The sequence below is a fragment of the Notolabrus celidotus genome, chromosome 14, assembly GCF_009762535.1.
Source record: "Notolabrus celidotus isolate fNotCel1 chromosome 14, fNotCel1.pri, whole genome shotgun sequence".
Taxonomy (NCBI): domain Eukaryota; kingdom Metazoa; phylum Chordata; class Actinopteri; order Labriformes; family Labridae; genus Notolabrus; species Notolabrus celidotus.
Window position 1 is genome coordinate 13,027,928 of NC_048285.1, and position 17,016 is coordinate 13,044,943.

Sequence of the window (17,016 nt, forward strand, 5' to 3'; positions counted from 1 at the left end):
GTTCCTGGGGCAGCTAATGGAGGTTGTAGGTTCATGGACCCATTCTACAAATTGAATGTGTTCTTGGAGTCTTAATAAGCAGAGGATCATTACGAGTCTTTGTACAACAGAATGGAAAATTAGATTTTTCTGTCTCTGCTCTGCAATGTTTTAAAAGTGTTTTTATCAAATTCCTTTCCATGTGAAAGTCATAAAAACGTAATTATCTTAACTATGACACTCATCATCATGTAGACACATTCAATCATGAAATCTCCAAATTACCTTGTCAGCTGGAGGCTGATGATGAACAGAGAACAGCGCTCCGATGATGATGTCACCAGGTATGTGTGCTACAACTCGCCGTTCATTGGCGGCAGAGTCAGCTTGATCAGGCCAGGACCAAACAGACAGAACGAGTAGCAGCCAAAGAATCATCTTGGTCCGTTGAGGTATGAAAGAAGACGTAGATCACTGATTTGCTGTTTGTAGCTGTCACAGGAAACTACATGTCCGAGAAACACTTCTCCTAGCCATGGCAAGGGCAAGTGCTGGTGACACTGAAGAGTTCAACAACGGATGATGTCAATATACTCCTTTCTTCCAGCAGCTTCCTTGCCTTCAGGATTCAAGGTGTGACCATCACTGCAACAGCTGAGACAGGTGCAGCAGTGCAACCTGTGGAATTCAAAAGAAAGGCTGGGCTAAGTCTCATTGGCTGAGATAACTTCAGGCTTCCCCAATTACATGGTAGAGCTGGCCTCCCCAGTAACAGGTGACAGACAGACATGTTCACATGAGCCTGTGAGCAGAAAACACTTTGTTAGAATTATTACTTAATTAGTGCAAAAATGTTTCAAGCATGCATGCAGCCTTGTCTTGATCTATGCACTTCTATGTTACATCAGTCTGTAAACACAATCTGCTATCTGAATGTTCACGAGAGACATTAAACATACATTTTTGCAAATTTTCATCAGCTACGTTTGATAAGGACACTGCCCTCTGTTCCTCATATGAATGTAAATGTTTCTTTACACTGTGCATCGCATCGCAAAATGAGGGAGTAGAGTGAAGACTGTGTGGGACTGTAATGTCTCTTCAACCCCAAGATAAGCAAGCAAACCTAGCAAGCACACCCATTTTTGAGAAATCTCTTCTTTGACTTTTGTCTAATTTAAAATAAAATTACAATATGGCAAAATGAGTGAAAGGCTTCATTTCCTCGTGTCTTCCTCTTGACCTTTGTCTTTTCAGCTACTAGTAAGGATACAAGCTGAGAAAATTAAAGCCTCAGTCTATACTGTTCACTCTCACTAGCCAATGTGTGCACCTGTTTCACTGAAAGTGTAAATCTCAGCAGCACATTTCGTATTTAATTGAAATGGGGATGCAAACTGTGCAAATGAAATCAACATAATGATCTCAGCGTCAGCCTTTATGGTGACCAACGAAATGAGCAGCAACTGTTTGTTCTCTAATGAAGCTTAATGTGATGACAGGAGTACTGGCTCTAAAATCACCATAGCCACCACCATTGTGACAGCAACACAAAAGCACAACACAATTGCTACTAGGGATCGGAATTGAGAACTGGTTACAACGAGTTCACACCGTTGACACAATTTGCCCTGAAAATTAATGGTTCCCTTATTTGTGCCTTCCACTTAGTCCCTCGTTCCTTGCAAATCAGTGACATCCCACATCTTGAGAGGCAGTCAGCACAAACAACAACCAAGGAGTCGAGGGAGTAATCATGGTGGACGAGAGACAGAAGCAACAAAAAGTGTGGCTTCATTTTACACAAACTTACACTACCTGAGCAACGTGTAGCGTGTCATATCAAGCAAGGGTGGAAACACCAGCAAGGTGCCAAAACATTTGTCCACACAGCACAGCATTAAAATATCAGGAGTGCCATGTATTTGACGCTCATCACAGGTGTTTCAGGTCAAAGAGTGACTCTGTGATCTGGCGACTTTCAGCCGAATGCATCAGTGGTTGTGGCTTACAACAGCTGTTAGATAAAACAAGAAGAGTCATCATAGATGCATCCTCATTAATTTTTTAGTATGACAAAATATACTTGCAAAATACTTCTTGAGTGAAAACTTTAAGGCATTCTTGAGAGAGTTTACAATAGCTGTTGTAACTCTGCAACCAAAGATGCTTTCAGCATAGACTGTATAAAATATTGACGCAGTATCCGCAACGTCACCTATCTGTTCCTGAGAGCTGTTTTGAAGCAAATCGATGGCAGCAGCCATATTGGTAATGCGGAATTCAACCAGGCAGAGTGTGACGTAGTGTGAGCCTCCTAGCCAATAGCTATGTGTTCCCGACCGGGAGTCATGTCCTTATTTGGGCAAAACTCGTAATCTTAATATCTTCTGAACCGTCACGTTAGAAAAAAATTCACCCCCCCTACAGTGTGAGCCATGAGAGAGATTAGCTTCGTAGGGCCAAGCCGTTTTTGAACCAGGCTGTAAACATGTTTATTAATGCTGCAAAGATCGTCTTTTTCCCATTCATATCTATGTGGTTTCCGGTGTTTCTGCAGCCAGCCTCAAGCGGATCTTCGATGTTGCAGTTTATAGCACTTCCGCATTGACTTCATCGTTTGAGACCGGAGGTTGCTGCTTGGCATTCAGGTGAAAGTAGCCAGTTAACAGGATCACACTTTAAACCAAAACACCGATCATAGAGTGTTTCCTGTCAGAGCAGAGAAGAGAAGGAACGTATGCCCTATGTTATGTTAAATTTCCCAAAAAGCATGCAAGCTGAGAAAAATCCACAGGACTTAATGAGGGACTAAAATCTCAACAATTCCCATCCCTAATCGCAACATCATATCACACCTCACAGCTGCTGTGAGGAATCTTTTGGTTGACAAGTTCTTACAGCACCCACGGGTAAATCTGTGACACCTACTAGGCCAAATAAAACCACTGGCAGTCACTTTTTTGCTTTTAGATTTATTAGTTTGGAACCATTAAAATTAACACCATAAGTAAAAACTAAATGGATTAGAACACCAGCAGTCATTCCTAAAGTGTCTACCCCTCCACCCTACGTACTAGAACTAGATGTGTGTTATTCTATTCTCCTGATGCTTTTAAGATGTGCTGGTTATTGGGTGTTCACCATAGACTGTATACATAATGGACGTTGTAACCGTGACGTTGCTCATCTGTTTCTGAAGTGCTGTTTGGAAGTCAATCGTCGGCAGGAGCCATATTGGAAATGCTGAACTCAACCTAACTGATGTTGAGCAAGTGTGAGGTGAAGAGGTGGCCTTTGAGCCTCCCAGCCAACAGATACAGTTTTCCCGCCTGTCAATCAAGTCAGCTGTAACTCTCATAACGGAAAACTTGTAATCTTAATATCTTCTAAATTGCTGCGTTATGCAAAAAATTCACCCACGTACAGTGTGTGCCGATCGAGAAATGAGCTATCCAGACTACACTTGTTTTTTGTACCGGGCTGTAAACATGTTTATTTCTGCTGTAAAGATCAACTTGTTTGAATGGGTGTGTTTGTGGTTTCCGGTACTTCCAGAGCCAGCCTCAAGCGGACACTCAAAGAACTGCAATTTTTAACACTTCCGCATTGGCTTCAATTCTCGTGGCCGGAGGTTACCGCTTGGTGTTCCCTCTATTCAGTTCATTTTTACCTCATACATCGTTCAGATTAGAATTTAAATCATCACAGACTGAAACAACAAAGTGCTTTCATGGGTACTTTGTATTCCTTTTTGTTCTAGAAGTAGTTAATTGCATGTGCCTTGTTTTCATAAATTATAGAAGATATCTATTTAAATAAGTGCAAACTGTTTAAAAACAGGAAAGAATCCTTTTTGGAAAGCAAAGGCAGGTCAAACACTGAGTGGACGCTTCAAACGCATACAGCACACAACAAGTTACCACACAAGGAGAGGTCCACCGAGCACATGGTGTTTAACTGTCATCCAACGGGAGGGACATTTTTCCTCCCTCAAGTGACATTTGAAGTAGCCATCCCTCTGCATTAATGAGCAAGTCTTATAATTTGCTTAACCTCGGAGCTACACAAATACTCCAGTTTACTGCAATGGAGCAATTTAATTGACCGTAAACAGCAGGGGACAGTTTAGACAGCAGAGGGTGGCCTCCACTGCTTATGCAAAACAGGATCAAGGTCGTGACAGGGGAGCTGGCCGGTTATCTTGGTTAGCTAGTGCACTGAAGGGAAAGAGAAAGTGGAGAAAGTGAAATATGAAAAAAGAAGGATGAGAGGGAAACTAAAGAAGGGAAGGAACCAGAGCACACTCAATGAGAAAAAGAAGGAGAGATGATGAGAGAGGTTAAGAAAGAAAGAAAGAAAGAAAGAAAGAAAGAAAGAAAGAAAGAAAGAAAGAAAGAAAGAAAGAACGAAAGAAAGAAAGAAAGAAAGAAAGAAAGAAAGAAAGAAAGAAAGAAAGGAGAAGAAAGAGAGGGAATGTGTTAGAAGTAAGAGATAGAGTAAGAGGAGATAGGATAGGAAAGAGGAGCAGAAGAAGAAAGTGATGAAAAAAAAGGCATCAAGGGACGGGGAGTCTCAGTGAACATAATTAACACGACAGTGTCAGGATGGCAACAGGGCTAACTGCTGCTCCAGTAATGAAAAAATCTAACCAAACTCAGCTCCCTGCAACACACAAACACACTGTGTACACACACACACACACACACATACACACACACACACACACACACACACACACACACACACTGTGACGCCAAAGTTACTGACATGTCTACATTTTAACTATAAAGCTACAATATTTCAAAATTTCCCTCCACTGTCTCACTCACCAGAAGCCATTTCACCATGCATTTCAATCTCCCTAAGATCAGCCTCTGTTTCATTTGCAGCCCTCCAGCATTCCTCTCTCTCACACTCCTCGTCAAATACGTGCCGTCTCTCCATCACACTCCCCTCTGTGTCTGTCTCTTGTTGCGTCGTAGGCTCAAACTCTCGTCGTAAAGAAAAGAAAGTCAGATCCTCATTTCCAGAGCAAACATCCAGCACACGCCATTAGGCATTTGTATCTACATCTCCATCCAAACTATGCACCGTGGTGTTGTAGCGCCTTCCAAATTAACTTTCACATAGACATTAGCACACAACACAGCAAGGAGAGGCAGATTAAGCCTCTTTCTCTGACTCTAATTCAGTGAGTTTTATTTTTGCTGACGGATTGTTTCATATGTTGGAAAGTATTTAATTTACAGCACATTAACAGGGAGACATTGAACATTGTAATCCAAAATAATCCCTGCAGCACAAAGATATCTGTTCCCTATCTTGACCTGTGTGACACAGACATCTGTGTTTGTAATTAATAACAGAGAAGAGGCCAGCATCTGCAGTTTTTATTATAGCCTGTGGTTGCAGATGTTTTAGAAGATAATGGGCTGTAAAAACTTGACTGTGTATCTTGGCAGGTAAAATGAAGGGACTGTAAAGTATTTAAGGTTAAATGACATGACTTTAATCATTGACCACAGGGATAAATGAACATGCAAAAAGAAAATGCAAGCTCCTTCTATGCACCACCACGATAGATGTGCATTCACACACATAATGTAAAGAGTATAGTGTAGATCCTTCTTCTCTCGCCTCTTGATGGAGTGCCAGCATTACAGTTGTGACGGGTACATAGGCGATCTACCTGTAAACATAATGGAGTATGTTTGTGTCTTTCAGTGACGTACCACTTCCTCAACAGTAATTCAGGGGCATGAATGTTGCATTGGGACATGTAGTGAACAGACATCGTTAATTGATTCCATCAAGGTTTTTTTCTCATTATTTTCTTGCAACTAAAAAAGGTCATATGGCTTTATGACTTTTACGAAATTGGAGATCGCGGCAATATTTTGGGAAAGCTTTTCTGAGTCTTCATGTTCCCATGAGGAGTATGTAACTCTGTTTAATGTTCCTCAGCCTCAGGATAACATACTTTAGACATTCTGAATATGCATAATTCCAGTATCCTTAATTGCAACCTTGTAGGCCATTAAGAGCTGATCTCCTTGCTCAGATGAAGGACATCCCTTGAGCTAGGTGACACAAATACTCAACATTCAGTGTAAAAATGTCTCACTGAATGAATGTGGTGTGATACAGAAGGACCTTATGAGACAGTTAAGGGCATGACAATGTCAAACGCATAAAATCTCTCTGTGACCATAGCACTATTGAGACAAAGCTAGTACTCCCATCAGATAGCCAACAAGTATGTCACTGCAAATGTGCTGCAGTTAACGTTACACTGTCATCTATGCACCTTTGGCTGTTGCTGCCAGGGAGTGCCAACACAGGAGCAGCTCTACCTGCTGCAGCAGCACATCAGACAAGGTGTGACAGAGCCTGCACAAGTCCCACAAACAAGATCTGACCTTAAATCACTTCACCCTGCAATGTTTCAACAGGGACTTGCGCATACACTGGTAGCCCTTGTCAGTCACCGGTTTCCAACGACCTCATTGTGCTGGTGTTTTATCTTTTGTTGTTGCCTTGATCTTCCTGCAGCGTGTCCGTCACCAAGAATATCAGATATTTGTAAACCCATAATCAATCACTGACATGCACGCACAGCGCCTGGTCAAACTGCCTCTCTCCAAGGAGAAATAAAACCCAGAGACAACAACAATGACTGGCGCAGCGCTGCATCCGTCAACCGCAATGGGAGATCGGGGTCTATCATTTGCACATAATCAAACACACACGGTGAGATTACAAACGTCTGGTGCAAAACATGACAGAGACAGAGTCTAAAATGAACATGGCTAAAGCATGCATCAATGAAATCCGCGTTTCTGACCCATCTCTGTCTCCTGGCATGACTATATCTATCCTATCCAACTGTGCAACTGGCTGCCCCCCTTTAACTAGGTTACACAGTTACGGGATATAACCTCACAGCATAATTCAAGGATAACTAGTCCAGTTGTCGCTGCAAGTACGTCCCTTTACGAAGCTTTCCAGAACACAAAATGATCAAGTGTGACACATTCACAAAGAAGGCAGCAGAAAGGATTAGGGTGATCTTCACTGAAGGGTATAATTCTGCTAAGTGTTATCACTGAGCCTTACCTTACATGATTTATATCTCTCTGACGTCACTGGCAAGGTCCCGCTGGATAATTAAGTTGTAAGTTACTATCACAGAAAATAAGATAATGCCGATACTGTGTAATCCAATGTCATCTCACCGGAGCTGCCTCTGATGCCTGTGCAGCTTCCGAGCCCCTTCCTCCGTTTTCCAGTCACGCACACCTGAGCCTCTATCCAAACACCTCTCTCTCCCTCTCTCTCTCTCTCTCCTTCAACCCACCCCCTTGTTCTCTCCTCTCTGCTCCTCCTCTTCTCAGCCCCTCTCCCCGCTTTCCCTCCGCTCATGTCTCTCCCTCTACACGTACCCCCATCCCATCCCACCTCTCCTCTTTCCAAGTTCACCCTCCCTCATTTCCCATTCTCAGCCCCTCTCCATCTTTATGTATACTCCAGTCCCCCCAGCCTTCTTCCCATATATTTCCCTTCCTCCAAATTTCTGCATCTTCGGATCCTTTTCTCAGACAGCTGTGTTTTAGTCGTTTAATCGGCTGTTACATTTCGTTCACCTCATGTAACCCATTTTATCCCTCTTTCCTTCCTCTCCTTTCTTCCTACCCGATAATAAAAAGTGAAAACAGACTCTCGAAAGACAGCAAAGTTAGCAGGTCTAAACACCATTTATTAATAGGGAACAACAGGTCCCCACAAACAGGGCCGTTGCTAGCGTCAGCTAGTCCAGGGGTTCTCAAACTTTTTTGGTTTTTGTACCCCTTTTCAAAAACAATAGCACCCCCTTGTATGGGCGAGAAACATTTTCAGGAAATAATATTGGAAAAGAACAATAATAAATGTATGCATATGGTTTTACAGTGTAATAATAACATTGAAGTGAAAGATGACACAAATTCTGTACTTTTATAGTGCAATATTTTTCAGAAACAATTAAAGATTGAGGCAGCTAGTACCTTTGATGGCCCAAGGAGCAAACCAATTTATTTATGTCAAACAAGAAGCGTTTCAACCACCTGTCCATTGTTATCCTCCTGGCCGCGCTTTTATTAGGATGCAAATGTACGTGATCGCTCGCTTAACAATTGATGTCAACAGACGGAGGCAGTCTGGTCCAAGCTGTTTTGCAAATAATATATTTTATGAATGAATATGCTCAATTTGGAAACGGTGCCCTATTTGATGTTACATTGAAATAAAAATTAAATGCTTTTGATAAAGTTGTTTTTATACAGATTTGTGATTTAAATTTGTTGTGATGCAATTTTTTATTTTTATTTTACATGTCTCATACCCCTTGCAGTACTCCCACGTACCCCTAGGGGTACGCGTACCCCCATTTGAGAATGAGTCTTAAACTTAGCTTAGCTAGCATTTTAACTGAAGTGACAGTTTTTCGGTGCACTTTGCTGTATTTAAACCATAACCAATAAAGAACGTAAATAAAGCCTGATATATTATCAGATATGCAAACTTCGTCATTCGTGAATATTATCTTAGTTGGACGACACTGTCATAGCCAGGTGTGGAACGAGTGCTATGCATGGATTAATTACCTTATCAATATGTGGTCACCTCAGAGTACAATTGTGCCCAACCTTCGCTGTCTAAACCCCATCTTCTTCTGATGCTCAACCATAATAACAGGCATAACATTCAGAGAAGTATTTACAAACAGTCGGAAGACCAACGCTTGCAGGGGCCGGTGGGGAGATTTGGAGAGCGTGTTGGAGTGGGGAGACAAAACACGACAGAACACCAAGCAACAGGTTTCCATCTTGATTCAACAAATCAGAGCTGAGAACCTGTTTCTTGTCACTTCCCTTCCCATTTATTTTCTTATTCAAATTTTAAAAATAAAATCTGATGGTTCTCTATGGTTCATAATAGTGTAGCCTAAATATATACTGCAGGGGTAACAAGGTTAGAGGCACAATGAAAAAGCAAAACGTGTTCAGTGTGAGTGTTGAACTAAGGCAATGATTTGAGTGACAGGTCTTGCCCTTGCTTGCACTTTTTCAAGATGTGCACCACTGTCTGTGTAGCTCTGGTCCCACAGCTGATTGGTGGTAACTAACCATTGACAGTTACAAATAGGCCTATGTGTTATAGCCTACTGTAAAAGTTGATCTTCTTGCATGACTTATTGCCCCCCCACCCCCAATCAAATAGACATCAGAGGTGACACTGTGTGCTGGGATAACGAGTCAGAGGAAGGGATCGATAACATTTGAAGTTTCATAGCGGCCACGGGAGTGAGGAGCCATTAACCTATAAAGCTTCTCTTGGCGTAAGACTTGAAGACCCACTGCAGGGATCAAATCATTAAAGATTAAAAATCAATACAAATCTAATGGATACATCCTGCTTCCCTGCAAATGTCTCCAGTCTTAAAACATGGGCACTGGCTGCTTCTGCCAGAAACAATGCTCTATTTTATTTCATTATTATTTGTTACAATCAATTAAGTTGTTTATCTATTGTATGAAATACTTATTTGGGAGCCCCTTTAAGTTTTCACTGGATTTTTTTCCCCAAATGAAACTAGTTAAAATGTCAGTTATTAAATTTGTTTTGAATAATGGTTTAAAATATTACTTTTATCATTATTTCTTAAAATTCGGGTAACACGCCCCTTGAGATACAGTTACAGGAATTACATGCTATATGGTGAATACTCCCCCTCCTCTATTTCTGCTTCGCTTAGGTGAATTAGGAAATGTAACACTGTGTAATAGGCTACTGAAAAATTTTAGCAATAAAATAGGCTATGTCAAGTTGCATATATTTTGCTGGAGAAGGAATTATAGGACATAAAAATCATCTCACAATAGGCTATACCATCATCCTCTCACAGCCTCTGTACAGAATTCATCAATGTAATGGGTTTACTCCTACATATCTGGAATAGGCTACGTAAAGGCGGTTATCTGAGACAGCGTCCCCTTATTATCACTTTGAGAAGCATTCCAACTCACGAGCTTGGCTGGTTTAGAGTAGGGAAAAAAAAGAAAACCACATGAATTTGTCTCCAACACGCGGTCACGCCACTACATTTACCCCCTCTAGGAATGTAAAGCACAGAGCATGGTCACATACCTTCGCATTCAGAACAGGTGACTGCTCCGGAAGAAACAGCATCCCTCACGCGTCCATCAGGGCATCATGCTGGCGGCGGGTAATCTACTTTTTCACTATGGCAACAAATAAACCCCCTGTCCTCTCTCTCTCTCTGCCGCGCCACGCGCTCCAATGAGGAGGCTCAGCTCTCTTCACAGGTCAGCCACCCTCTCTCTGTCCCTCTCTCTGTCCCTCTCTCTGTCCCTCTCTCCATCCCTCTCTCTGTCCCTCTCTCTGTCCCTCTCTCTGTCTTTCTCTCGATATCACACCTACCTCCAAGATACCATCTGGAGAAGGATAGTGATTGAGAGTGGCCCGAGAGGAAGAGTGAGAGATGGAGAGGGAGACAGGGAGCACGCAGGCTTTGGGATAGAAGAGGGGGTATTAGGGCTTGGCTATGACAAGGCTTGGATTAATTTGCCAGCCAAATGCATTTGGGATTAGCAGGCCATTAAAAGAGCATAGACATACCCAAGCAACCGCTCACATACACAACTACACGAGTTCACACACCCTTTTTCTCACACACACGCAGCTTTAGCTGATAGCCTTACTAACCCTGACCTCTATATCTCTCACTGTCTGTCGATCTGTTTCAGTTTTCTGAGCCAGTTTTGACACAACCACATGCAGCAAGCAGGCAGATATACCAGTGCACCTGCACTCATAAACACATACTCAATTTGACATAAATGTGTGTGTAAATGTGCACCTCCTGATCATAGGAAATAACCTCCTTTTAACATTTTCAAGAGTCATAACAGAGCTAATAGTATTTCTTAAATCCCATTTTTCCCCAAGGGCCTGAAAGACCCCAGGCTATCTTCTAGGCAAAGTTTATTGATTCTATTAACTTGTCAGTGGACATTTATATAAAAAGGCCCCTAGGGCAGCTATACTGCTCTCATAGCTTTAAACCTATTTTACTTTCACATCTTGTTAAGAGGCCATGTGCCAAAATCTAGTTGCAATATAAATATTCAATATGCTGTCATACCTGTTTCTTGAACATAATCTTGAATAAACTTACAGTTAGTTGACTTTTAATCGAACTTCATTGTAGATTGTTAAAGGTACAGTAGGGGCCTTCAGCACGTTTAACTACCCCAAAATCCACCTTTTCGATCCTAAAAAATTGTAGCAACACAAAGAGACTGGTTGCAGCAAATTGTGAACAGGTGTATTTAAATGATAAGAATCAAGCTGATGTGGTTTCAGAAGAAGACAAATAATTTGTCAAAACATGAAGTCAGTACAGTTTACTTGCAACCAGATAACCATAATATGGTCCCATTCATTTCTGACACTGAGGCTGTCCCAATCAAAAAGCTAGATCCTCAAAAAGAAGTTGTCCGGGCTGGACCTAACATGACTGATGGAAAGAAAGTAATGGAACAGGTAGTAGTTTGCACTGGCATAGATGAATGTGCCCATCTACAGTAAACACTGCATATCTATTACTTCTATCTATATTTCCATATAACTCCTCTAGACTGTCAAGTTCTTCAAGTTCGCTAGCAAAAACACAAAAGTTTAAGAGTGACATCTGTCGTATTGATGCAGGTTATGTAACATCTTTACAGCTGACTGATGACCACAGGAACAGAAGTACAACAGTACTAGTACAACAGTAGTAGTATGAGATACAGTTAGCTGCAGTCATTCATTTAATCTGTGCTGCTTATTGTTCCTTGAATGGAAAAATGAGCACAGGCTTGTTGCTGCGTTGTGAAACGTGATGTTCAAATGCAGAGGTCAAAAGCTCTAAGTCCAAAAAAGCACTTGTTGTCTGATATGCTGTCTGTCAGCGTGCCTCCATCAACATGTGAACAGAAGCACAGGAATTTCTTGAATTAACTTAATGATACACACATCAACAGTACACAGAAACTCCAACACAGAGTTTCTGTCTGCTGTCATATCACATCGTGTCTTTGATTTTTAAATGGAGCTGTTTAGGACTAATGAAATGTCAAAATGATCTGAGGTCACATTTCCATGGAAACCCCCTCACTGCAACAGAAAATCAACAAGCAGCCATTGGATCAAGCTAAATTTCTCATCTGATGCGAGTCTAACTCTCCCCGTCACACACAAACACACTCACACTTACACGCATCCACAAATATGGCTCATCAATCACTAAGAAGGACATTTGGAGCTTGATTGATGCAAATTAGGATCAATAATTGAATTAATATTGAAACATGTGACAGAGCAGAGTGTGTCAAAGCATGGAGAATTGGATTGAGAGAGATAAATATCATCCAGTTAGCACACTGTGTGTGTGTAATCCAACACTGCCAAGCGGAGTGTGTGGGCTAAAGTGGAGTTCATCACAGTGCGACAGGTCCCCTGGTTGGAAGCAAATAAGATTACAGCAGCACAACAACTGCAACAAAAAACACCATACCTATTCTCTGTGTGTGTGTGTGTGTGTGTGTGTGTGTGTGTGTGTGTGTGTGTGTGTGTGTGTGTGTGTGTGTGTGTGTGTGTGTGTGTGTGTGTGTGTGTGTGTGTGTAACCAGATTACATATGTGATGCACACACATCTCAACATCTATATGGTAAAATTCTCTTTTCACCACACTCCTCCGCAAATCACAAGCACAACAGAGTCAGTGTCACAGACTGCAAATCAATTATTCAATGGTTTTTCAAAATAACAGTGGATACCCATGGTTGCCATAGACACACAGCTGATTTACAGGGTTGTCATTTGACTGTGATATTCCCAATCTAAGTAGGACAAATGGAGGGGGAAAAAACACTATGACCGCATCATGCCAACAGAGAAACGGTTATGAAACATTCACTGTCATGTGGTTCTAACAAAATTTTGAGAGTGGTAGATTCACGCTGGTTTCATTCTCTTACAACTCCAGTCATCTTGATGGTTTGTTGACATCATGTTAAGATTATCCACGCACATACAGCTTGAAAAATGTCTCATATTTCTTTAGAATCAATGGGTTGCAATAATGCCACCTGTAAACGACTGTTATCAAATGACAGTTTGAGACAAAGACAGATCTATCCACCTACTCAACCATTGTCTGAGACAATGTTAAAATCACTTAAAACACACAGTTATTAAGTGTAATGTCCTTCTATGGCTGAATTATACCTTCTTATAAAGTCCAAGCATGACAAGATTACAGGTATCTCCCACCTAGAAGCCTGTTCAAACAGATGTGTGTTGAGTGTGTACTAGAAAAACATCTCTCTGTTTATTTATCACATTTCAAGCAAAGAAATGTAAATCCAGGGCACTTTATAGAGTGAGAATGTCCTCATATCCTTCTGCAGCCTGTTCCAGAGTCTGGATGCATACTAACTAAAAGCTGCCTCAGTGTCGATGTTAACTGTCAGTGCAGGTTGACAAGCTGCCATGCTGTCTCCAGACACCCTGATAACAGGGACAGCACACAAACTGGGGATGCAGCAGCAATGTTAGCCTGCAGAAATGAATAGGACATCGCTATTAAAATATTAATCTTGGGGCTGTAAATAATAATTATTTTCATCATTGATTTATCTGCTTATTTGTGGCAGCTAAATGATTATTTATTTAGTCTAAAGATAGAAGTAAGTTGCAAAAAAGCCTCATCAAAGTATCTCCAGAGCCCATTAGCATATGTTTTTCAGACAGTTTCCTGTGGAAGATCAACAAAAGTACATTTGGCAAGTTAAAACTAGCAACATTTAAAAGATGATTGTGAGTTGCTGATGGATTCATGCGTCACCAACCAATTGGTCAATCTGATTTGTAGTCAATCTATCGTCCTATCCATGTCTAGATGTAGATGAGGAATGTCTGATCAGGGGTCATGAGGTCGAACCCTCTGACCATCTCTGACCCTGAGCCACGAATACACATCTAAAACACAATTTATTTCCTCCAACACACACATGCATACGCACAAACACACACACCCTTGATCAACACTGATATTAACACTTCCCCCTCTCCATCACTCCTGTGAGCCAGCTGCTAACTCGATTTTTCACAGAGTACAGGAGCAGTTAGATGCAGCTGCACCTGTTTACAGGACTTTGGCTGAGGAGCAATTTTCAAGCTGATTTTCTAGCTAAGAAATAAATTATCTTCTTAGGCAACAAGTGCAAATTATGTCTCTTCCCTGTGGTAGAATTTTACCTTTTATCTGTGCAGGGCCACGGGGTGGATTTTGACTGATCTTTCTAAGATGAGAAAACAAGAGAAATAACCACAAGACACACCACCAGCTGGTAAGATAATCAGTGTTCTCCCTCCTCTCCTCTCCCTCATTACAAATGATGAGGAGGAAACTCTAACTGGATGCACTAACCATGCTGTGACAGCCACTCAACCCTGTTGTACCCTTGTACCTCTCTTCTATGTAATAAATGGTCCGTGCTGCCCTCTAGTGGCCGATTGGGATGACATGGGAGGAGAATTCTGAATAATCACGTATGTACATGTTTCACGTGGTTGAACTATACAGGAATAACTTGGAATATTAAGAGCAGCTGAAATTCTCAGTAGGTTCAATGAAAAAGCTCATTATCTCTCACTCACACATGCGCGCGCACTGTCTGCGCAGAGGAGCCCTGCGGACAGGTTCATCCTGTGATGGTCATTCCTGTGCGCTCTACTGCGTTCCTGCAGCGGGATAAGCTGCAACCCGTGCCTGGCTACGGCAGCATGTGACCGGCTTGTGATCCCCAGGATTGCGCAGATGACTGTCCGCCCCTGAGCCGGACTGTACGAGCCAGGAGAACCGGAGGAGACAAAGCATGTGGGAGAAAATAATGCTGTCTCTCTCTCCTATAAGTTTCCACGTGTTGAACATTCTTTAGTGTGGACGGTCCTAAAGCTGTAGGCCTATCACAGCTGAGGACACGGTGTTAAAAAAGTGTTTTTTAATGTATTGTCTTCTTCATGTAATCAATCAACCTTAATGTCTTATTTAAATTCGTGATCAAATTTTATTTTAAATGTTATCTTTTACTAATTAATACAAATTTGTTAAAAAAGCATTGATACCATCATGATCTCCTGGATTTAACTGTCTTCAGTAAACAGTTTAATTACTTAAAACATGGTACCTATGTACCATTTCTGGTACTCCTGCTTGATATTACTGCTTTTTGTAACTTTATTGCTCCACTTCTCTTACTTTGATAGAGAACTGTTGTACCTTTTGTTAAGATAAGATAAGATAAGATATTACTTTATTGATCCCCCGGGAGGGAAATTCAGTTGTTACAGCAACCCAGACATAAGTACAATCAAGAAGAAGTTTCAATAAGTACAAAATAAGTACAAAATAAGTACAAAATAAAAATAAAACAAAATTAAATAAAATAATAAAAATTAAATAAAAATAAAAATAAGTAAAATTATTTTATTTTGAAAATTATCATAACTATATCCGTTCAGAACGTACATGAAGACCATGTGATCAGTTCATAAAATATACTGCTTTTGATAGACTATACTCCTAAGAGTATTTAAGTAAGTAGCTCTCCGCTCATCAGTCACTTACAAGAAAGTTGCTCACAGAGTTTAAAATCTATCAAATACATCATAATTAGATAAAATGTATTAATGTTGTGGCAGATAACACAAGTTTAACAGATGGCAGGTGTATAAGCTACTTTTTCTTTGAGTTACAGAGACCTAAAGGTTATCCATCACTGAGAAAGCACTTGGCAACAGTAGAGGGAGGCAGGCAGAAACCTGGAGCAGAACTAGTTTCATTGGTAAACAGCAATCTACCACAAATGGCTTGGCAGACAAAGTTGGAAAGAGTGAGAAAGAAAGATTGAAAGAGACAAACAGAGTCAGACACAGAGAGATGGATAGACAACAACAAAATGCACCAAGAGACATTAGAGGCTTCAGGAGTATCAATAATCCTGGTATGGAATGACTGATAACAGCATTTACAACAACAATAATGATAACATAAGCATGACTGATATTAACAGCTGTTGCAGTTGAAGTCAAACAGGACAGTCAGTCTGCAAAGATCCACAGGAACCTATAAGACATGGGAACACATAAATAACCAGGAAGCTATAAAGTTAGTAAAATTCCATTAATGGGACAGGTTGGATGGACATTTACAGCCATACATCTATTAAACCTGCAACAAGGACAAAAGGAAGAGGTGGCTTCTGTTAAAGTAAAAGCAAAATTGCACTTTCTGGTTAAACGTTTCTTCAAAGTTACTTTGAATGATTCCTCTATCTCTAAGTGTTATTAGGAAGGGGGAAAAAGTAATATTAAGTTATTTCAAAATGGTCTTCATTCTGTGAATAGCTGTAATGTCATGCTGCAACTAAGACACATTTAAGTTTTCTTTTTGTGGGCGCTATGCTTATCACTGTCAGCTCTGGTGCCATTAAATACAATAATTGTTCCTGTGATATTTTTCCAGATGCAGCTCTGCCCCTTCACAAACCAGTAAGCATGTTAAGCCACCACAAAGGGCATCTTTGATTTGATTGATCTGTAATTCTTGCCCATCTCTTGCTCTTTCCCCTCAGAAAACCATTTCATTCAGTGGGCCCTAACACTGGTCTAGAAAAACCATCCTTGTGAGGACTTGAATGATTGTATGATCCTCTCTAAATGAGATCAGTCAATAGTTTCCCAATCTTACTGAACAAGTGCTCCTAAGAATATTATGGGTATGTTCTTTGTCCTCATTAATACACCATGAATACCAACAACATTATCAATGCAAGCTCTTTTTTACACTGATGATACACATTTCTATGCTACAGCCTCATCTGGCCTCTGTGAATCTACAGTGGGCTTTAATACACTCGAGGAAA

The 17,016-nt window shown here is 40.9% G+C and overlaps 1 protein-coding gene across 1 annotated transcript in view; it reads right to left on the reverse strand.

Moving 5' to 3' along the window:
- grm5b (glutamate receptor, metabotropic 5b) overlaps positions 1–417 on the reverse strand; it is a 57,241-nt gene extending 56,824 nt beyond the window's left edge. The window contains exon 1 of the mRNA XM_034700301.1: positions 265–417. Coding sequence (XP_034556192.1) covers positions 265–417 — 153 coding nt within the window. The remainder of the gene's footprint in view (positions 1–264) is intronic.
- Between the last annotated feature and the right edge of the window lie 16,599 nt (positions 418–17,016).